The sequence below is a fragment of the Empidonax traillii genome, unplaced genomic scaffold (genome assembly GCF_003031625.1).
Source record: "Empidonax traillii isolate 1590-97213 ecotype Southwest subspecies unplaced genomic scaffold, ASM303162v1 scaffold436:size495813, whole genome shotgun sequence".
In the NCBI taxonomy this organism is placed as follows: Eukaryota; Metazoa; Chordata; class Aves; order Passeriformes; family Tyrannidae; genus Empidonax; species Empidonax traillii.
The window spans coordinates 217,847-241,262 of NW_020955629.1; the positions used below are offsets into that span (position 1 = coordinate 217,847).

General features: G+C 37.4%; 1 protein-coding gene across 2 annotated transcripts in view; it reads left to right on the forward strand.

Moving 5' to 3' along the window:
- The window catches only part of RASGEF1A (RasGEF domain family member 1A), a 160,307-nt gene that overhangs the window by 84,326 nt on the left and 52,565 nt on the right, over positions 1–23,416 (forward strand). The window contains exon 2 of one of the 2 annotated variants that reach the window (XM_027894645.1): positions 21,104–21,218. The exons of the other annotated variant lie outside the window; for it this stretch is intronic. Within the exon in view, the coding sequence (XP_027750446.1) occupies positions 21,177–21,218 (42 nt within the window). The 5' untranslated portion in view covers positions 21,104–21,176. The remainder of the gene's footprint in view (positions 1–21,103; positions 21,219–23,416) is intronic. 2 annotated transcript variants of the gene reach the window in all.

Consider the following 23,416-nt stretch of genomic DNA (forward strand, 5'->3'; position numbering starts at 1 on the left):
ACAGGAAAAAGCTTTCTAAACAATAAAAAAGGTAAAATCTTTGAGAAACAGAAAATTCCCTCTTTTGTCATCTATCCCTGCTTTTCAATGACAACATGCAATGTGCCTTAACTTTTCTAACAGCTTGAAAGGACTGTAAAAATAACTTGCTTATGTATTTGTATATTTTTAAAGGAAAAAAGGTAATAAATTTCAATTGATTAGTAAAATCAAAACAAACCAAAAAACCAACTACACAAAAATACATAAAACCCCCCAAACCTATTGTTCTCATCCAAACCTGTATTTCTCAGTGAAAAAATATTTGGGAAGGACATCTCTCCAAACTCAGCCTGATGCTTTTTTAAAAATGAGGTAGGGGTTCCTCATTTTTAACCAAATGACTCGGTCAAATAATTATGTTTTAGTACTCTATTGTAACCAGGCCATTGAGCTGCCATGGCTACTTGAATTAAGCAAGCATTGGCTTCTCTTTGCTTAGTACACATTATAACAGTTTAATTTTGATGTATGTGTCTTAATGTTCCTGAAGCTAAGGCAGCAACATCAGCAGGGTGCTTTTCTATATCAGATTTTTTTCTGAGATCTTGGAGGACTTCTTCACAAACATAGACTTTTCCCTTAGGGATGATTTGACATATTGAGAGGCTTATTTCTCCAGCATGCACTGACTATAAAGACAATAAAACCAGACAGCAAAAGTATCTGTAATGAGACGGGGTGAAAACAAACATTTAAAATAAATCATTAAGACAGAAACTTGAGTCCCTCAGACTAGAACAATCCTTTGCAGGTCTCATTCCAGTCCTACACTGCTTCTAGTTGTCTTGAAGGGAGAACATTTTGCATCTCTTTTTTTCTTTGTTTATTAAAATCACAGAACTTCTTTAAAAATATTTAGATATTGGAAGCCCAGAGAAGATATGTTTACATAGCTGAAATTGTGAAAGGATAGGAATTTCTCTGGTGTACAACGATCCAAAAGGTTCCATCCCTTAGGCAGAAAATACTATCACATACTAATCAAGACAAATTATAGTTTACTAATGGAGACAGGCACTAAAGAGGACAAAACAAAAGAGTGTAACACAAAAGTCACTTGCTGATACACTAGGCCATATAGCATTTGGGCAACTGGGTATTTCAGGGGAAAGAAAGCAACAAGATTAAACATATTAGGAGTAATTTTCATAGTGATTTAAGCAGAAAAATTAATCAAGTGGTTGCTAATGGAATTCATTGACATTAGCAACAGCTTATAAACCTCCAAAATTTTTTAAAATATATTAGCCTCCTTTTTTTTTCCCTGAAATTCCAGTGAAGCAGAAGTTGTGTACATTAGAAATTAGGAAACGCAAGGAAAAGAAAAAGACACCTGCTTGTACTTTTGTTACTAATAAAACAGGTTCATAAAGAAAGCAAAATGTCAGACATACTTGGGCAGAAACTGAGATACATGTGAGGTACTTTGTTAAACAAATGTGGCTGAGATTAAATGGATCAACTTTGTAAACTATGACAGAACTTGGTTTCAAGGTCAACATAATCTTTGCCTCCTCTGCCTAATCTTATGATAAGGATGATACTTTTGATAATCTGTGGAACCCCAAACCTTTCAGTTTGAGCTTTTGCAACCATTAACATACTTTACAGCAGTGAGACTTTGTCATTTCTATACTTGGCCTATAAGCAAGTGCTTTGCAAGTGAAAAATGTCATTCCTCAGCCACAAACAGCTCTTCACAGCAACTTGGCTGACCTTATATTCACTTATATCTCTGATTTGAACAGCAACAGAGTTGCTTTTATTTTACAACACAGCTTAAAACTAACTACTTCAGCATTACTACTTACAAGCAGTTTCTCACGAAAAACGAACATATATACACAACTAGATGCATCTTTAAAGCCCGAGTTTTCCAAAAGATAATTGGGATATGGAGAGCACAAAGTAAATCCACTGGATTACAGGAGAGAATACTTTTTTTTTTACAATTGTGCAGGAGGAGGGCTTGCCAGCCTACACTGCAGCACTGCTGAAAACTATCAGAGTGCTGATATGAATCACAGTTGAGTCAATTATGTAACACTGCAGAAAAAAATAAAAGCAGTCCTGGAAGGTAATGACAGGAATACTATATGTGAGATAGCAAAGGCAATCGTGCCTTCCCTGTCAATGCATTCAAAAGAGATACTGGCCTCAAACTGGAGTTCTTCACAGCAAAAAGGACACAGACCACACACAGTGCCCAGGAGAGAGAATCAGAAAATAAAATACTTATTTTAGGAAATGCAAATAGATGGTTTTGTTTAAAGAGTACCAAAATTTATCCTCAAATAAGTAAAACTTTTCCATAAAATGGACAACATTAATTTTTCTGAATGGCCACGTGTACATTGAGAGTTAGGAAGGGGAGACAAAAGGAGGCTGCAATGAAATGTGTGCTATTTGTAGCAAGAAGCATTAAGGTTGTGATAACGTTGACCTGTTCTTGAACAGGGCGGGTATCGATGCAGTCTTGGTCTGACAAAAGAGTGCAAACTTTGGACAATACAGAGCTAAACCCACCACTGGACATTAAAAGGGAAAAAGAGGTGTAAGGAATGGGAGGAGGTTCCTTACAGAAAATACACCCTAGTTACATGATAATGATAAACAAATTTCTTAGTACAGTTTTTTCTCTATATTTGTAAATAGTTCAGAGAAAAAAAGAAAAAGGCACCAGAAAAATTTGCAAGCAAATCTGATCCTTCCCCAGTGTAGGGTGCTGAATTAGTTAATCTCTGGAGAAGAAAGAAGTCTTCCTCTATATGACTCTATTATTATGTAGAAAAAAATTCCTTTTTGAGAGTAAATTACAGGATCTACACCACAGCTTCCATTGAGATTACTCCTCACAGGAAGAGTAATGAGGCTCAAGTCCTAATGAAACTTGCTGTATCATCGAGACCTTAATGTTGTTTTGGGATGGCTTATTTTCTCCTGAAACATAATTTAAATGTATTTCAGTGATAAGACAGTCAAGCAGCAACTATGGTCAACATGTGTCTCTTCATATAGCTTAAATTTCACTCTGTACCTTGAATAAAAACAATCAGCTGAAGATTTGAAACCAAAAGAGAGCTGGTTTATTAGCTTTATCTGGGCTTGCAGAAAAATTTAGGCCATTTCAAAATTCCCAATAATTTCTGAGTACAAAAATAGTGAAGGATGTCAGTGAGATTGCAAGTAACTTTTTTCCCAGAAGGTCTGTTTCCTAAGGACTGCCTCACCCTGTGCAGCATTTCAGAGCCACAGCAATCAAACCCCGTTCTAATTATTACAGTAATGCACTGCCTATAAGCCATGACCTTGTTGCCTCAACAAAGTACATGCTGGACAGTATTTCAGCGTTCTTTGATGGCTTCTTGTCTAACATCTGTAAGGGTTTGGACAAGTGGAGAAGCAGAGCATTCATTCGTGGCTACCAATCCATGTTGGTTGTTTCAGCTTCTAAGTGAACTGATTGCACCTTTGCTACTTAAAAATATCTCTACAGTGTGAATCTGGGTGTGGTGCATGCTCTCATTTCCTATGCAGGACCTCTAGGTGCTACTGGTAGATTAGCTTTCACTGTGTCTCATATCTGCTCTGAGAGGAATAAGTATGACAGGAATAATGCTACTGGTCCCATTTCGCTGAGAGTACCCATTATGTGCAGTCTTGTGCAACTTTCAGCAACTCATCACCAATGTGCTCCCTTCTGTGGGTGTTGAAAATAGTTTTCTAAAGCACTCTGACACTAAAAACTATAACAGTTGCATGTATCACTGACAGTTTGCTCACCTGTATCTTTTAGCTCATGAATATCAAGCACTCTGTGTTACCGAACATATTTTACTCTGCAGCAGTTATTTTTAAACAGATCGCTGCAGAAAGTTTCTGCAAGCAACTATTTTCATGCAGCTTTAATACAGTTCCTCGAAAAAAAACAGTGTTAGATGTCACACGTATTTTACAACCTTCCATTTTGGTTTTCCTCTCGAAAGAACAAATTATATGAGAGACAACAAGAGAATCCTGAAATATAGACACAGTAATTTTATGTAGCTGTTTAGATGCTGTTTATGCTTTTGAGATTTATGACTTCCACACTATCTCTCATTTCCAGTTACTGCTGTGTGTGCAACTTGCAGGGTACTTGCTATGCTTTATCACTGCCATATGGTTCCAAGATCAATGAATTAATCTGTAAGGTTCCAATCAAAGCACTGGTGTTGGGAGTAACAGGAAAGATTCAGTTATAGATTTTTAAGTATCTCCCACATTGCACTAATTCACATAACCTTTATTTAACACAGAGTGCCCTGCACGTAGAAGTGAAAAGCTTGGTGGGGAAAAGGCATTTACTGGTCCCCAGCAAAACACATGTCATTAGAGATGCATTTTTAATGGGATTTGACTTAATGGAGATGGAGGCCTACAGACACTGTGTTAATGCTTTACAGCAACAAGCTCGTAGCAAGCTTTTAGCACAACATAATGATTCACCAGGCTAAAATTATACACTGAGCAGTGCTTGGTTCAACCAGCACATTATGTTTTCAGTACATACTCACACAACTTGGCAAAACACAGCTCCTTCAAATTGCAAACATGATTTATAATAATTGGCACTATCTTTCAATTGTGCTCATACTAGAAGTTCTGGAAGGAAAAGGGGTTAAATTATCCACATGCTATCACTGGGCAACTAGTTTTATGGCTCCCTTCACAGAGCTTAATATTAAAATCACTGATACTGTTGTTTATGGGAAATTCATAATGAATAAAAGCTAAGTATAATGCTGTTTTCAGCAAGGGACTGTTTACAGATGAGGTTCTTATCAGCCCTGTACAAAATCCCTTAAATGACCTTGTGGAATGCCTCTGTGGAGCAATGAACACCAAAAATTATCATAAGAATTTTTGGCAGAGTTTACTCTGCATTAGCTAGAAATTTTCATTAAATGCAGTACATAAAATTATCAGAAGGGGTTCTATGACATCCCTTAATAAAACCTTGACATTGTAAGACGTTCTTGCAGTTTTCTTTCTTTTGCATCTACAGGTTTTTCCAGAGTGATAAGAATAACTCTTTTTTTCATATTTCAAGGTGAATTTTAATATGTATGGGGTACAAGTGACTGATGGATACTGTGAATAAAGCAGCCTGTTTATCTAAATGACGGACATGTCACAGGCATCCTGAGGATAAGTTTCACCTACACATGCTGCCCTCCTGCTGATCTGAAAATTTGAAAGGGTATCCTACTCCATGTAGAATTACTCCTTGGCCTCTCTGCTAAGACTATGAGCAAAGGTCTTCTCCTTCTGGGGATGCCTTTCAACTACAGATCACCAAATCCATTACTCTTTAACCCAGTCTGCTCAGACAGAAAAGGTGGGTAGAAACATGTGTCAGATGACAAATAGGCTTTCCAATACAGGATGTAAACCCACATTTCTCTGAATTATATGAGTGTAACTGGGAGTAGTTAGAGAACTTAGCTACTAAATGGAACATTAGAAAAGAATTATAAATGCCAATATTCATTATCCACATTTCCATACCACAGTCTTAAAGTCACGTCTAGGTGAACATGTACAGGGACAGTACTGAATGCTTAGGCAAGTTAGAGATTGGGAGACATCATTAAATTCCAATACTGTTTTAATCACAAGCAGTGACAGATGATGACCAAAAGAGGAAAATCTGAGGAAAGACCCCCGAAGAATGTTTGGTTATCAGACACATATTGAACTGGTAAATTTTATGGAATACCACATTTTTTTGCAAGCCTTGCAGAATCAACTTTGTCAAAATGCATTTTTATGGAAGATGCTCAATTCTTAATATAATCATTAACAAAACTTGTAGAATGCTTTGCTAGCTGAAGACAAAAAAAATCTCATCTAGAAACAAAATAAAACTGGGACAGATTGCTTCCAGTCTTCTGAAAATTTGTAAACAAGAGGAAAACAGGAAGAAAACCAGAGCAGATCTCTTGCAGTTTACAGACAAGCTTTTCCTCACAATCCTTGTACAGCTTTCCATTACTGCTTAATTGAACCTCCTGGGCCAGAAACAAGTAGAGGTCTCTGAATTACAGAGACAAGGACTAAAAATGATGGTTCATTTTGGAAACCAAATTTCAGAGAGGTAAATACCTGGGGCAGCTACTCAGGCTGCAGTTCCACAGTAGACTAAGCCTGTCTGATTGGTGTTCCCTCCAGTCCAGCTTCTGCACCCTCTCACTCTTGGCCATATATTTTGAGCTTCCTTTCACATCAGGTCCCACCACTGATCCCATTTTTCACCGAGCCATTTCAACATGCAAAGTCAGTAGTAAGCTTATCAGATTATCAAAAGCAGATAGTTTTCTCACAACATTTAGTGATGGCAATAAATGCTGAACAGATGGCAATAAGGACTTGAATTGCTTCTGGGGTTTTCCTCTCCCTGGCCCACCCCACAGCAACAGTGAGGAAAGAGGCAAAAATTGTACTTACTTTTAGAAGCAGCTCTAACTGGAAGCTTCTTGGGTGCGAAGGCAAGTAAGGAGCGAAAGTTTGTCCTTCGGTGTTGTCCAGAACATGAACTGTAAGAACAAACCAACAAATTTTATGTCCTGAGTCAGCAACCAAGAGCAAGTCAATGCACGTTTAGTAATATCTGCCCTTTTTCATTTGCCACAAAATATCTAAATATATATTGTAGCAATACATTTTAAAGAACCAAAATACTCTTACACCAAAAAGCGCTTTTTCTTCATGTGTTGCAAGACTAAAGCATGTGTTTCTTAGCTTTACTACTGAAATATATAGACTAACAGAGCAAACTGAGTTTGTGCTCTGTATGCTAAAGGCATGGATTATCAGTTTTGTCTTGGAAGACTAGAGAAAGAACAGTGCTTGAGGACAAATAGCTACCATTCTAGAAACAAATCTCACATTTTTGGAAGAAGAATTTAACCCATTTGATAGGAATAATAAAAAAAAAAGGAGAGCATACATTCCTTTACTGCACATATGATTAGCCCTGTTCTTGACAACACCAGCTCAAATTCTGGATGTAGACGTTTTTCTCTGTATCATTTGAAGAATCCTTTGTGTTGCTATGTGTAGCAGAGAAAAAGATTTCATATATTCAACCTCATATCTACGTGATAGAAATCTTACAGAGACCACTAACAGCACCAGAGTATGATAGTCCTCAAAAGGCAAATCACATCAGTTTCAAAAGCATTTGCCTTCCCTTGCTCTGTGAATTTTTTTACTCCCTAGCCTGCAACATTGCTGCACTTCTTCCCACAGACCAGCTGTGACTGAGAGATAGGGCTGTAGCCTGTTCTCCCTTACACCTATTGGGGAAAAGCAAGTCAACAAAAAGCTGATGTTTATTTCAGGGCTCAAACTGTGTGTAGTCCTACAGGATTAGGTTATTGCTAAATATTTCTACAATTGTTATTGTGTTCATCTCAAGTTATACTTCTCGGTTACTATGGGAATAAGAACCTATTTTAGGCAGCTATTGTATCTCACGCTTTTCTCCACCTATATTGTGATCACCATCAGCACTTCACATGTAAAACTGCTCATACACAACTTACCCAAGTAAGATTATAGCAATCACTACACAATTTTTAAAATAATGCATATATAATATATATATATACACACACACAAAAATCAATATCCATAGAATTTTAACAAAGCAGATTAACACCAGCCCATCACACAACTCATTGGCCTTATTCTAGAGTCTGGTCAAGGCCTGGGTAAGTAGCAAAGCTGGGATCAATCTGGTATTAACTGAGGGTACATGATGGTACTTTATATTTTGCAGCAGTATTTTCCATTATTATTGACCAAAGCTTAATTGTGATTCTCTGCACTCCAGAATCTAAAATAACGCTATATCTCTGCACACAAGTCAGCACACGTGTTATTAATGGTTCTTATCATTATCCTTGCATAGGCAAACGCTCATCAACAGAACACAGATTGTCTGTGACTGAAGCACACTAGCAGCCCCATTTACACCAGGTACTAGCATTCAGGGGATCTTTAGCCCTCAACATCTCTCAAGATATCTGATTGATTTTCCCTTGATATTAACAGAAATCCCTCTAGCAACTTCAAAAGGAGATCAAATCCAGGAAATCCAAATCCAAACCCAAGAGACAAAAGCTCAGAATAATTCCTTAATATTTCTGAATTACATGCTTCATTGTTATGCTTCGTTATATGCAGCTCTGGAAACAAGAGACCTTGTCTCCTTGGCTGACAGATAATCCTTAAAAGTACAAGTTCTAAATGCTAAAATATACTTTTCTTTATTCGGGACAGGCTTTTTTACAGCAGGCTTGTAGGGTGCTAGGAGGAAAGCTGGTAGCAACTGTTCAAAAAAAATCAATTCTAAAATAGAGTTGACATTAAAGGACAGAAATTATTTCTTTCTGTGAATGTAACCTAAGCAGTTTTGTTCCAGAGAATATCTTATCTTAGTGTTTTTACTAGAACTAATGGAGTCAGAGGGTCATTTATCATAATCTGTAGTCCTAAAATAAATGAACACGGATATTTTTGAGGGTTAAAGAGAGCAGGTGATCATTACAAGAGGAAACAAGAGGACCTACAAGTTCATGAAACAGGATACCATGGATGGGTACAAAGAGACTAAAAGGATTTTGCTCTTTTCAATGCTGTCAATTGAATTTGTAATAATGGTCACTAGAAATGTAGCAGACTTCCTGGGAGCACATTCCTGCAACTACTTGCAAGTATGCTTATTGCTAAGCTTGGGAACATTTTCTTCATCTTGAATGAAACAACAACACATTTTTAAATGGTTACATGCATTTTTTATAAACAAGGACTTGAGAAAGGACACAGAAACCAGAAATGCAAGCTTTGCACAGATGATGCAAATATGGAAAAGGACTGAGTGCCTGGATTCTGACATTTTGAATTGCAACCCTGTTTTGCTGTACTTTCTGTGGATCTTTAGGTCTGTGAAATGTACTTACATCAGCATCAGTTTTTGTTGCTAGCCATTTCTGTCAGATACTTGAATTTATCTGAGCAATGGCTGTTCAGGTGGATTGAAGACATGCTTCTTTCAGGAGCTGTTGAACAGGTATATATTTAGAACAGGGCAGCTTAGCATTATGTTGGTGCAAAACTAGCAGAAGCTGTCCTGGAAACTAACTGTGTTGTACCCAGGATTTGTTGTTGTTGGAATTTGTGTGCAAAAATTACACCAAATTTAGCATAATAGTACTGTCCATGATGTAAATCTGAAATTCAATTAGCTGTAAATATTTGATGTTTGTTCAGCTAATTAATCCTCTAATAGCTGCAGTATTCAGATGAGAAGCTCATGAGAATAGATATGTAATTAGTTTTCCAATATTTTATTTGTGCCAATGCCATAACACTCTGTTTTGTAACCAACAAAGAGCATAGAAGGGGAGATGTTAGATTACTGGAGAAAGATAATCAGAGCATTTTAGTTGGTGGCAGCAGGAGAGACTCACTCTATGACACACAGGGATGCTAACTTGGCAACACTTGGGAAGACCCAGCAACAAAAACAACTCATTTCTAAGCTCTTAGGGCACAGTAAAGTGATGAAAAATAGTCAACACGAACTTGTCAAGAACAGATCACGTCAAATCAGCCTAACTTCCTACTTGGACAGGATAACTGGCCTAGCAACTAGGATACGGCAGAAGGAGTGACATATCTGAACTATCCTCAAGTTATTTGGTTTGTCAACAATGACATTCTCAAAGAGAACCTAAGCAAGCTTCCTCCACAGGGAATCAGCATAAGCAGAATCCACAGTCAGCTGGAAAATCATAATGGACCCATAGTTATCAGTGACTTGCTCCTGTGTTGGCAAGCTGTCTCCAGTGGGGTTATATGGGGTCTACACTGTATTCTGCCCAGTCTTTTCAGTATTTTAGGATCATAAAAAATTATACAAATTGCACGAGAAATTTAGGAACATTACTAAAATGGGAGGAGATGTATTTGGGAAGACAGTATTTAAATTCAAAGGGTTTCTGGCAAACTAGAATTTAAAAAAAAACAGGACAAAGTTCAAGTTAGACACATGCATGATGAGCCCAGAGGACTGCTGGCAAATACACTCACACAAAGAGATGAACTCTGCTACCAGGAGGTGCAGCAGACCCCAGTACAAGCCAATAATACAACTCGGTGTGATTGCTAAAACATGATTTTAAGACATGAGAGAAATGCTATATGCAAGCAGCAGTGGTAACTAATCCACTCTTTAATGCTGGAGCCTCTCCAGCTGGAACATAGTGCCCAAATTTGAGCTCTAAACTATAAAAACCCAGGAAGCATCTAGAAAAAAGCAAGAGAGATGAAAAATACCAGAAAACATCCTACAAGGAAAGGTTACATTTGGTTTGTTTACAACACACACAAACAAATCTTCCATTAAAACTTTTCAGGAGCCATTTCAAAGCCATGTGCAATGAATACTGTGCCTTATCTTGGGTGGATTTCAAATGATTTCTGAGGTCACTCCAGGGCCCATTTCTATCATGCTTTTCCCAAAATATTTCCAACAAGACAAGCCAGAGCCCAGCAATGAAAGTCTTCATTGTATGAAATAGATGTAAAAGCAGAAAGGTTTACATAACAGTCTTGTAAAAGATAACAACTGAATGACATAATTTATTTAATTCAAAAGTAAAAAATTAAAAACCTGCGTAACCTGTACCTTATCCAAAATTAAACTCTGTAACATTCTTCTCAGAGAAGTATACAGGATCAAAGAACTTAAGAGGGCAATCACTCCTAATGTCTCTAAAGTAATCAAAGAAATTAAAGAAAATTAGGAAAGAAGGCTACTCTTAATTTGGATTAATCATTGGGAAAAAAATCGTTTTTCAGCTGCAGGAAAAATAAAATAGATAATAATACCTGTCTTCCAAATCAACCAAGATGTGTTTAGTATCATATAATAATAAGGAAGGACTTAAAAAGATTCAGAAAAAAACACTTTAAAATATTTTGACACTGGCATTGACCTCAGCAGATGGAATTGCATTAGGCTCATTAAATGCTGACTAAATCAGGCTTTCCACGTGTGTCTATGTTAACTATCTATAAGAAATTGAAACTCACATTCATACAGCTGTGATTAATTATGAGTAAGCTTTACAATACTCTTTTAAATGAATTCTCTTTTCAGTTCAGTGAAATCTAAGAGGTGCTTGAATTGATTGTGCTTGTGCCAACCATACATTATCTCTACTGTAAATCTGCATGAAAAAATTCTCCCCCATGTACCCACAAAAGAGAAATGAAAGGTCAAATAAAGATAAATACTATTGCTGTGGGTTTCTTTGCAGGTTTTTTACCAATAAATGAGCTGAGTGGGTCAGGACTGGATGCCACAAGAGCTGGATTCTTTGCCTGGCTTTGCCATTAAGTCAGAACAGCATCAGAAAAAAAAAAAAAAAAAAAAAAAAAAAAAAAAAAAAGGAAAAAAAAAAAAAAAAAAGAAAAAAAAGAAAAAGATCACTGACAGAGAACCCATTGCTTTCTTCGAAAAATAAAGTTAGTGGTACTCCTTATGTTTTCTGAGTCTTTCCTTATCTATGTAGGAAAAGTACTATTTTTAGAGACCTTACTTTAAGTAACTCATTCAACATCCAGTAGTCAACAAACCTAGCTGCTCAAAGATAATCCAATAGAGTCCAGCTTCCCCAGTAAAGATGGATTTGCTGCTGTTTGTAGCATGCTTTAGAGCCCTTAGACAAAAGATGCCTCATAAATGGTAAGCACCAATTTCAGGAACAAAACATTTATTCAAAGCCTTTGTTTTGGTACAGAAGAAAAAAGCTGAATGTATACAAATGAAAGGGTTGATAGTCACTGAGGATATGACAGAAGGGTGGGATAAGAGTAGCCTAAATCTGTGTGGGCAGGACAAAGTGTCCCTTAGCCAGCTGGGCTGCTGCCACCTGCAATCTGCAAAGCAAAAATACGAGAACAAGGTGGCGCTTGGACTACATGATGTGTCACTCTGTGGGCACTATAGTCAGTGAGAATCCTTCAGGTGCTCTCAGACTGGACCTTCCATGGATTACCAAGCCACACTGCTGACAGAGAGCACATTGCCTTCCGTGGAGACACATTTATAGTGCCTGAGTGAGAATCAGGCTGCAGGTTTGTGGCTGGTGAGAGCATGGGCCATGGGTCTGATGTTATTTGTTTACCTACACCATCTTATATGGCACTGAGTCTCATTTTCAGGTGATATAATGATTTTAATGGAATTAATAATTACTTCAGTTGAGAATCTCCTATATTGTCACCATCTTGGACCTGAAAGTTAAAATGTGACTAATGGTGACTTTGAAGTTTATCGCTATGAAAGTCAGCATTTAGAAATGTTTTATGCACTGACACATTCCAGGGACTACAGCAGTGGCCAGAACTAGATTATATACCTGGTGCATCAGCTCATGCATTAATAAACCAGATGAGTGATGTGTTTTTGGTGGTCAGCTCATTGTGACCACCAAAATAAGCTGATCGGGTTTTATTTCTGCTAAAGACTGGTTTCTGCTAATGCTGGTTTTTGAAGCAGTGTGCTCAATTCCAGCTCAGTTCCAACTCAGAATATTCTGTATTCTGATTCTGTAAAGGTAAAGAACACATTTACCTCTGTCATAAATCTCATGCTAAAATACAAAGTATAAATCAATATTTAAAATTTATGAAAATAAATGCCTAAAATAATCAAATGGGAGAGAAAATGCATTTCTCACCTTTATTGCTGACCAGTTCAGAATGTATTTACTCACGTCACACTTATTCATGTCTTTCTCTTGAAGCTTAGAAGACAAAGAGTAGATATTATGCTCTGCTAAACAAGTGACACTTAACAAGGTGACTGTTCACCTCTGAACTTCATGATGTCACTGTCAGACTGAGGCCAAGTGTGAAACTGAAGGATGGAAGGGCAGTAAGAGCATATCTACGTTCAGGTGGCACACAGGGCTGAAGCACCTGGCCCAGCCCCAGAGAGCCTTTTCCTTGTACTGGTGTGGTTCAGAAACCCACTCCTGGGTACCCAAACGCTCTTTACGCCTGACTTGCACCTCCCATGACATCAGTGGCAGGGAAAAAGAAAAGAAGGGGGGGAAAAAAAGGAAAGAAAAAAGGGGGGAAAAAACCAAACCAAAAACACCCCAAACAAAACACTCTCTAAGAAGATATTACCTTGCACAGTGGGAAAACCTAAATTCTAAAATATGCTAGCAGGTTCTGGTGACTGATGCAGGAAGTAGTTGCTAAAACAGGAGGAACTTGGAAATACAGGTCTTAATAACTTTCAGCACACACCAGTGATTTTCTTTTTTTTCTCTTTTCTCCTGTGTCTCTTCACAGTGATGACTGTCTCATTTCTGTAATTATGAAAGATGTCTTTCTTGGTCATGTTTTCCTCATCACAGCAAGTGTGTAGTACTAATGAGTAGTTTTTCTGAAAAACAGAAATATATACTGACAGTTTTTCAAAATGTAAACTGGAATAAAAACATTTTTGTTGTGAGAAAGTCTCAGCATCAAAACATATGATAGCCTGTCACCCAATGGTTATAAGAAAAGGAGGGTAAAGAAATGTAGGGTTATTTAAAGGAAAGGTGATTGTTGGTTTTGGTTTGGAGTTTTTTGTAGATAACTTTTCTAAATTACTTCTTACAATTTGTCAGTAAAATCCCTAAGCTGATTATAGTAGCCTGTGACAGTATCCATTATGTTTTTAAACATTACAAAAAATCCCTCTTTTCATTAAACTAATATAAAGGCAAGGTGTTGATTCAAACAGAAGAATGAGTAGGAATCAGTAACTTCTCAATACCCTGGATCAGCAACACATTATCGGTGATGCCACATGATGTGACATAGTTCTCATAAACTGCAGGCTGTGCTCAGCACAGCATCAGTTTCCAATGCTTTTCTCGTACTTTTTATCCAGCCTAACAAGGGGTGTAATATGGTGGGATATGGAATTTCTAATTCTCTCTCGTTTTTCACTCTCCACGATGTTTTGCTTCCAAGGCACAAGTGCATAACAGTCACTGTTTGAAATAAATAGATAAATTGACACAAGCACCACAACGCAGTTTGTGATAGTAAATTCAAAGAAGGAGATGTACCCTGAACTTTAGCAAAGAAAACTTTATCCAGAAACACACACTATAAGATGCAGGGGATGCTTCTACAAGAATTACGTGACAAAGAAATGCCAAAGCATACACATGTAAAAACCTGCTCAATCAAATTCTCAGTAAAGAAAGGATATGACCAACAAAATTAGCCCCCTACTAGTTTGAAGCCAAGTGCCCCACATTTTCTTTTATCACCTTATCCTGATATATAAGAAATGTGCTCTTTCTCCTGTAAGTAACACATAGACATAAGGTAAGAATCCACTGGCTGAAGCTTTCCTGATGCATTTTCTCTAGAGTGCTATGGAACAGCAACCAAGTTGCAGCTTTCTTCCTCCCCAATCTCATTTGTCACAGCAAGCTTTATTTATTCTTTCAAGTCAGTCTTCCATAGAGTGGCCTTTTGCATCTACCAGGAAAACAACATGTCACTGAGAAAAACAACAACACCATGATTCATGCTAGAAGCAGAGTTCACTGTCTGCTGGCCCTCAGCCCAGATCCTGAAGTGCCCACACTTATTTTGTAAGACTTCATTACCATAATAGCAGTATTTTATCAGCAGAGAATTTCAAATTCTTAATGTATGTCCAGCTTTTCATGGCTGCATAACGTGTGCAAAATCCAAGTTTTTCTTCACTTCCTTTTCACTTCAATCCAGTGAAATTCATCCTGGCTGCAACAACAGCACCCTTCTTTCCAGAAGTATTCTGGCACCCTCTTTGATATTGCCTTTTTTCTTGGAATAGAGCCTGCTTCTCAAACCTGCTCACCTTCCTCCACATTATCACATTCAAACACCTTTTATAAGAATTTTCATATTCTGACTATACAAACCATTGAGATCAAAGAGTTTGAAGCTGTGTGTAAGCACAAAAAATGCTGAAGAATTATATGGGAAATTGTTTGGTGCTTTCCAAACTGGATTTTTTTCATTCGAGTTCCTTTCAGAATTAAGGATAGTTGCTTTTTTCACAGCTTCTGCTTTGGTCACATGAGGTGACCGCCTGAAGCCTCATGCTCTTCAGAGGATCCTCATTCTATTCTGGGACATGTGCTGGGGGACATTAGAAAACACAAGACTGCAGCAACAGATAATAGCTGAAAACATCAACTCATAGACTGAGCTTCCACTGAACAGTCAAGCTATAGAGAACCACTTGAACATACATAAAGTAAAACACAGCCCCCAAAATACGATAAAGCTACCACACTCCCCTATATTTTATGCAACTTTTCAACCAGAGAATTCTTAAGTAAGGGATTGGTTTATCATTAATACAAATATGAAGTGATTCACCAGCAATGACACTTGTTTTTAGAGGAAGTCAATGTTCCCGTGTGATGTGAACACACACATTTGTGCTGAGAAAGATCCTTAAAAGTGGATATAGGGTCCAGCAAGGGACCACTGAAAATCTGGCTCAAAACTTGCAAACATTGAGACCATGCCAAGTTGAGCCCTGCTTAACCAAGGAAAGCCCCAGTAAATAGCCTATTTCCTGAAAAGTGTACAGCAATTGTACAGCCAGAAGTTCCCCATTCTGAGGTGCCAGTAGAAATGCTTCTCAAACAAGAAAAAAGCAGTAGACTTAGTGCAAGTAATTTAAGCTCCTTATTCAGCATCCCCAAGAGTTCTACACAATGAAACAGTAAGGCACAGCATAGCTTTGCCAATTAGTTGTTGTTTTCCAGTTTCCAGTACTGAAATAAAACTGCTCATTAGGTCATGGATGGTGATGACACTTGAATTAAGAAATAGAAAAATACATATTCCATCCTCCACTTCCACAAACCAAAGCCAGTGTAGCCATGTGAGTACCAAAACAGCGACAGGTCCAAACTTGTGCCTTCAGACACTGCCAAGATTACATTTAATCAGATTTATAATACCAGTACACAGTTAACTGTGAGTGTGCACACACACCATACCGTATGTTCTATAATTATTATGGGTAGCAAAACAGTGCAGTTCTTTGCAAAGGACCAACACTCTTTTATAATCTGTTACACTTGTGGATTGTAGTTTTTGCAGCACTGCCAACACGGGCAAACTCTACCATCAGTAACGCGTGGCTGTTCCCTACTCAGGTGGCCAAAACATTTATTTATTGCCACCCCGAAAGGTCTCCATGCTTGGCTCATCCCTGATGGGTCCTGGCAGAGATTGGATCATGCAGATTGTGGCCTAAGGTCCACACTTTTATTTTACACATAGTACTTCTGAGGAATATTAAGTATTAAGAAGTATTAATGTAATAGAGTAATTTAATACTATCTACATCGGTATGACAAAAATATCCCCAACAAATTGCAGAAAAAGCTATGGAAAATCACTTAATCTACAGTGTCTGCTTAACAGCAAAAGAAAAGAAGTCACTGTGAAACCCCTACAGAAGACAACATTTTATTTTGGTCTGTGTGTCTCCACCCATTTTAAAAATTGAGTACATAATCACACCGGTGTCACAGGGAAGAACAAGTGTTTGAAGTCTAAGAGCAGCTTTTTGCATTAAACAAGAGCTATAGATAAAGCCTGAGGTTAAAATAAAATCATCCCAGGGGCACTTCCCAAGGCACCATCAAAAAAAGTAGGATCACTCAATCTTCTTGCATGCGTATAAAATAACTACTGAAGTCAGTGTTGCCCAGTTTGTTTTGTCCATTTTTAAGGGTCTAAATGTTGCAATTAGCTCTACAACCCAAAGCCCACCCTCTAGTGTAAAACCTCGGCACAATATTGGGCTAAAGCTGCTGTACTACTTCCAAATGTAAGTGAGTGTTCCTGGCAGCACTGATCAGCACCACACACAGGCATGACTCAGAGTAGCACAGACAGGGGTATCTGCCTGACTCTGCACGGCACAGAGAAGATGTGCTCTGAGAGACTTGTAAGGAATTATGAATAACCTCAGGTCATTGTACCAGAGAGAGCCAAAGGAAAATCTATCTCAATTTTAAAGGAAAAAATTAAGACAGTATAATCTATATGTTTTCCTGACACATTTCCACATTTGTTGTAGTCTCAAAGTTTAACTGACAAACATAATCAAATCTGGTTTCCATCCTATTGTCATTATCAGGAAAAAAAGTTGTGTTTTTTTTTTTTTTCGAGATAGGGAAGTTGGTTTTGAGCATGAAATTTCCCTTTCTCACCAACACTCTCTTAAATAACAAGCTGTATTGGGCAAAGACAATTTTCAGAAACCACAAATCAGACATTATGCAATTATATTCTGGGTCCTTTTTTAGAGTGCTTCCTCTTTACTTTAAATAAAACTGAAAGGGAACACAGTTTTATTCACCAAACAACTAGTTCCTCAAAATCTTCACTACTTGTTAAATGATTTTAAATAAAAAATGTAAAAATTCCTGTGTATCGAAAAATCATCATTATTCTTTTTCACTTTTGTTTTAACTGTTCCAAGTTTACATTCAAAATAAAAGTTTCAACATGAAAAAATGCTTAGTTGCTACAAGTCTGGCAAATCCTTTCCTAGAGTAATAGTATATATATAATAATGGATTAACAAATACCTTTCCCAGGCCAGATTACTACCCATCTTGTATCAGACCATGCTGCTTGGTACCTTCTCTCTCCTGACAAGCATCTGCTCCCTTTTGGCAAAAAGCAACTAGAATCCAGTAACAGCTCCCTGTTCTAGGTAACCACTACATGTGGCTCCACCTGAGTGTCCTGGAAGAGTCTCTGCAGCAAAGGTTCTGGTGTCTTGGAAACACCGCAGGCGAACCAGTCTAACAAGTCCAACTTTTCCATCAGCACCACAGTGCTGATACCACTTTTACTCATCTGTGGCCCAAGACAAACACATAGAAAGTAGCCCAAAATGCAGCTAACTGAAAAGGTCTCAGCGGTATTTTCCATGACTCCTCCATCTCTCAGATGCCAGTCAACCTGCTGGACTCCAAGAATGCACACCATGTCAACTTCCTACCCAGCAAATGATACACCTTTTGCTATCAGTAGCTCACAGTCTTCAGCTAACTGGAAATAAACTGTTAAACTCTCTATTTATCCATTTTGCTAACAGCAGACTCGATGGCACTGATGACTGATAATAACAAACCTGTGCCAAGCGAAAGGAGACACCAAGGTAACTTCTAGCATTATAATGAAGTGCAAGTCACAATATAGACACCATGCAAATACAAAAAAAATGAAATTAAATCCATATTCATATGTTGCATCAGCCATGCCACAGCTCAGAGATAATGCACATCAAAACTAAACTGCAGTAGTAATATTCAAAAACAGACTCCATTGCCAAACCTTTGGAGCCAATCTTTACATATCAAAAATGGAGGGAAAAAAGTGACTCCTTCCAAAGTCAGTGACTTCCAATGACAAAATAAGAATATGTGTTCACAATTAGAAGTATTAATTAGAATCTAACAACATAAGACACATCTTTTGTTCAACTGCACTCTTATGGCTTTCTAGGGAAGTATAGTGCTTCTGATTTTAGGCCTCCAACATAAATGGGTGTTTTATATTAGGAAAAAACACAACCATTTTTTTTCACCAATAAGCAGCTCTTATAAACTGAAAAATATGTTTGGGGCATCATTTTAGTATTATCACAATATCTCTACAAGGAAGATGGAGTAGAGGAGACATTAGTGCTATATTCTCTAATACCAAGTTTTGCAAAAATACCCTCCAAAATTCTATGATTTCTTTGGGATTTTATTAGCTTTTTTTCCTTTTTCTTGAAACTATTGTATACAAGTATCTGGGTGAATGGTGGAAAAACCCCATGAGAACTTTTTACTCCCACAGTAGTTTCCCACTTCTCCAAAAATAAACATACTATCAGGTTTTACACTTTCTGTAGGTTCCACTACATAACATTCTAAGAGGGGTGGGGGTTTCCACTTTACAGACACCATGGTATATTGCAGTATCAGTGCTAGCAGGAAGCTGCTCTCTTTACAAAAAAGGGAAGTTGCCTGCCTACAGTTTTTTGATGTCACAGCCTAGTTTAACCCTGTAGGGGCACATTCACCTTCCACCAAAGTCTTTTCAAGAGTGATGTATGCAATAAGCAGAATAAGGAAAGACAGAGTAAGTGTTGACTGCATCCTTATCTATGCCTAACACATAACTAAAAAAGATCACATCTTGCTGATGCTGAAGGTCAAGACAAACTTTGCCTTGGAATAACTTTGGTATTTAGATGGCTTTAGGTTCTACTGAAAAAAGTAGGCTCCACATGGAAGCTGCACAAACATAGCTGGCCTCCTGGTAACCATGTTTACTAATGGAAAAATCAAATCACAATTGTATGTTCCTAGTGCTTTAGGTTCTGATGGCATCTGCAGCAGAGCTTAGAAGGCCTGCCAGAAGATCTTTGAATATTTACACAGAAGTCATGTTCATCCTATTGGAGAAGTTCTCCTGAATCAGGAACACATTTACAGTTTAAAAAGAACCACAAACAACAACAACAACAACAAAAAAAAAACTAGGAAAAACCCCAACATTTTCCCTTCAGTTCCAGGGAAAATCTGCAGCTTTTAGCACGAAGGGAAGAAGCGTTTCTTCACTGATATTAACATGGAAAACCTTCTATCATATGAAAGCAACAGAACAATTTACATTCAACTAAAAAATGCATTTTTTTGTATTTCTTGCTTGCTTCCTATATTTCCTTCTGTTTGTATGGTGAAAATCAAAGAAATAAGAATTTGCTTCAAGGAAAATGAGTTGTGTGTGCTTATTTCCATTTGTCTGTCAAGTTCCCCTTATATTTCATTCCAGTGTGCAATTCAAATTTGAAAAAGGTACAGGTCTCAGTGCTAAAGAAATACCTGTTCAGAGAACAGAAGCCGAGGTTAGTGCCCCAACTACAGTCAAAGAGCTGTAATATATCCACATGGCTGGTGCCATCATGCTCACAGCTCTAGTTTCATTTTTAGGAAAAAAAAAAGAAGCCTTGAAACTACAAACACCTGAACCCAAATCTACAGTAATTACAAGATAAAGTTCAGTTTAGTAATTCAGCAACAGTGGATTTCCTGCAGGCAAAAAAAAAAAAAAAAAAAAAAAAAAAAAAAAAAAAAAAAAAAAAAAAAAAAAAAAAAAAAAAAAAAAAAAAAAAAAAAAAAAAAAAAAAAAAAAAAAAAAAAAAAAAAAAAAAAAAAAAAATCCAAGTCTTACTAAAAACCTACAAGACTGCTTTCAGGTTGTTCTGTGGTGAATAATCTCTGTGTTTACAATAACTACAATGTGTCTTCAAACAGTTTAAACCTGGATTCCCTTCAATCTGTTTTATCTTAGGTGTCAACAGAATGGTTGCCAGTTTTTCTATATTCTTTATTTTTATGTCACATTTAAATATATATAGTTAAGGATTTATCCATCATCCTGAAGAGATATGATTGTGCTGTCACTTTGCTTCATGCTGTAATAGTACTTCTCAAGAAGAAAAAAAAGATTTCTTATTCTTCTATGAGCATAACTGCTCTGAAGAATAAAATTCTAAATTCCAAATCTTTAGTTAAACAGTGTAATGACTAGTTGATTTAGGATTATAAGTACTGACATTTTACTATATATTGCTTCTTAATGACTACTACAACACTGATGTCACTGGGGGATTGGAGTTGGGGGGGGTTAACCCCTCCAAATCCTTCCCTATTGCTTTTCTCTTGGCACCTAGTATTTAAATTCTTCCTTTTTTCCCATTTTGTATACCATATTTTGTGCTATTTCTTTCTTATGATCCTCCCCTCTCTAAAACTATGCATGTCAAATTTTATTCCAATACTACAATGCATTTTCAGTGCAAAATAGCAGTGTGCTCTGAATAGTAATCCATTGCACCCCTCATTTTAAGGGGAAGAAGGCAAGACACATGACAAAAATCATAGAGTGAAATAGCTGGAAGTCCACCCACTGGGAAAGGCTGGATGGCAGAACCACTGTGCAATGCTGCTGTAAAGAAATGCAAAGTAAGTATTATTTTTCTTTATATGAGTCTTACACAAAAGTTTCACTTTTTATTTGAAAGCACCGGTGTAGGATAATTTGTAGTTAGAGATTTATATTGTTCAGAAATTATATTGGGCAGCCTTAGACTTGAATAAAAATTAGTTTAGGCATGAGAGTGCAGAAGACAGAATCTTGGAATTATTTGAAGCCAAATTCTGCACTAGGAAATGCAGGCAAAGACACTGCAGTAAGAGTTCATTTAAAAATTCAATACTGTTTATATTTACTTCCAAAACACATTTACTCCTCTGTTCCCTATCCTTTCTTTCCATCACTTCAGACAAATCACTGATTGTGGGACTCATTCTGTGCTCCTCTGTCATCAGTTTCTCAAATCTCATCTAAACATACACATCATTTGTTAAAGTCAAATCCTTCTCATCCATTACTAGCGCTCTTCACAGAAACCATGTCCTGTGCAAGCCTAAATTAACTGTATTCCACTATCCTCTTCTAAAAATATTTTACTAGCATATAATCATGTCTCTATGTTCTTACCTGCCCTTTCTCAACTATTCCTCCACATTTCCTCTATGGAAATGCCAGTTCCATTTCCATAAAGTTATGTCATTGTCATTTGCAATCACCTTTATACTTTCTTCCTCCCTCATTCCTTTGCCAGTTGTTGTTTACCTAGTCTCCTTATTTCTACATCCTTATTTAAATTTCTATACCTTTAAACAAAACAAAACCAACCTTACCATTAAATGACATCTTCAGTAACTACCAAGTAATATTATCTACACAGAAAATTCCTTTTGCTATTTCCTGATTTACCTCTGCTTGGAAGATTTTAAACTGTAGACATACAAGAAATAGAGAGAATTTCTTATTTTGTATTATTTTACTTGTCAAGGATACAATAGCATTTGGAAAACTGATTCTGGTCTCGAAACAGAATACATCTAGAATTCTGTATGATTTAAGAGAGCTTTTGAAGAAGGTCTGGTATACAGCAGACATTACTATGCAAAAATGCAGTGCAAAAATTGGTCAAATGAAAACAGATTAAAACAAAAACAAACAAAACCAAAACCAGTCAACAACTTCAGTTTCAGACTGTTAGTTCCTAGCTGTTAGAGTGCCACAGAATACCATGTAAACAGTTTCTAGGTAGCTTTGTAGGAATTTTATATTCAAGTAAAAGGAAAAAAAAAAAACCAAAACAACAAAACCAACAAAAAACCAAAAAACCAAAACCACTCAACCAAAACCCAGAGAAAACAATAAGTTAAGATATTTGAAAGATACTGCTCTAAAACAGTACTAAACCAAAACCAGCATGTTGGAGAAATTTTAGCCGCAATGACATAAGAAAGAAGCCAGTTAGAAATGCATGCCCAAAACCTATTTCCTTCGCTTCACAACATCCATACACCTGTCTTAACCAGCATTTCAATTCCCATAACCCAATATGTAGAGAAAAGAGCTTGGTTTCGCTCTAGCTGAAGGGTGGCAGGAGTGGAAGTTCCCAGTCGGCACCCAGCAGCCCAGCACATGACACCCACGTAATGGAAGGGTGAGACTCAGAATTTCCTCTCGTGCCCCCCCTTTCCGTAGTACTTTCATTTTTTCTGGGGTATAACTGTCACGGAAAGCACGGGGCTGGCCACATTCCCCAGCACCCTTGGCCTGCACAGACAGGGGAACGGGGAAGCAGCTCTTGGCTGCTGTGACGGGGTAGAGCAGCGACAGACCCGGAGTGCCCCAGCTGTGACAGAGATGGTCCTCGAGAGCCCGGTAAGTTTTGCACAGCGCTCTGTACTATCTGCTCCACGTGCTGCTGGTGATTTAGGGGGCACATCTGCCTCAAGGCAAATGACAGTGAGGGTGTCTCTGTGCTGGGTATCACTGCAGTGGCGGCAGAGTTCAGCCACCAGCAGACACAGAGCTACAAACAACAGAGTAATTTACTATTATGTTACGGTTAAAATTGTGATGCAGTTTTTAAATTCATTTGTTACTGTGATGCAGTTTTTAAATTCATTTGTTACTGTGTGTATTATGTCATACTTAGATCACATGTGATGAATTGATATCATTCATAAGGAAGATTATGTGGTGGTGGCTTTGTACAATGGTTTGGAAAAATGTAAAGAGAGGTTGATATTTAATGTTATTGTGGTACACAAGCTTTTTTTTGCTCTCAAGTGAAATA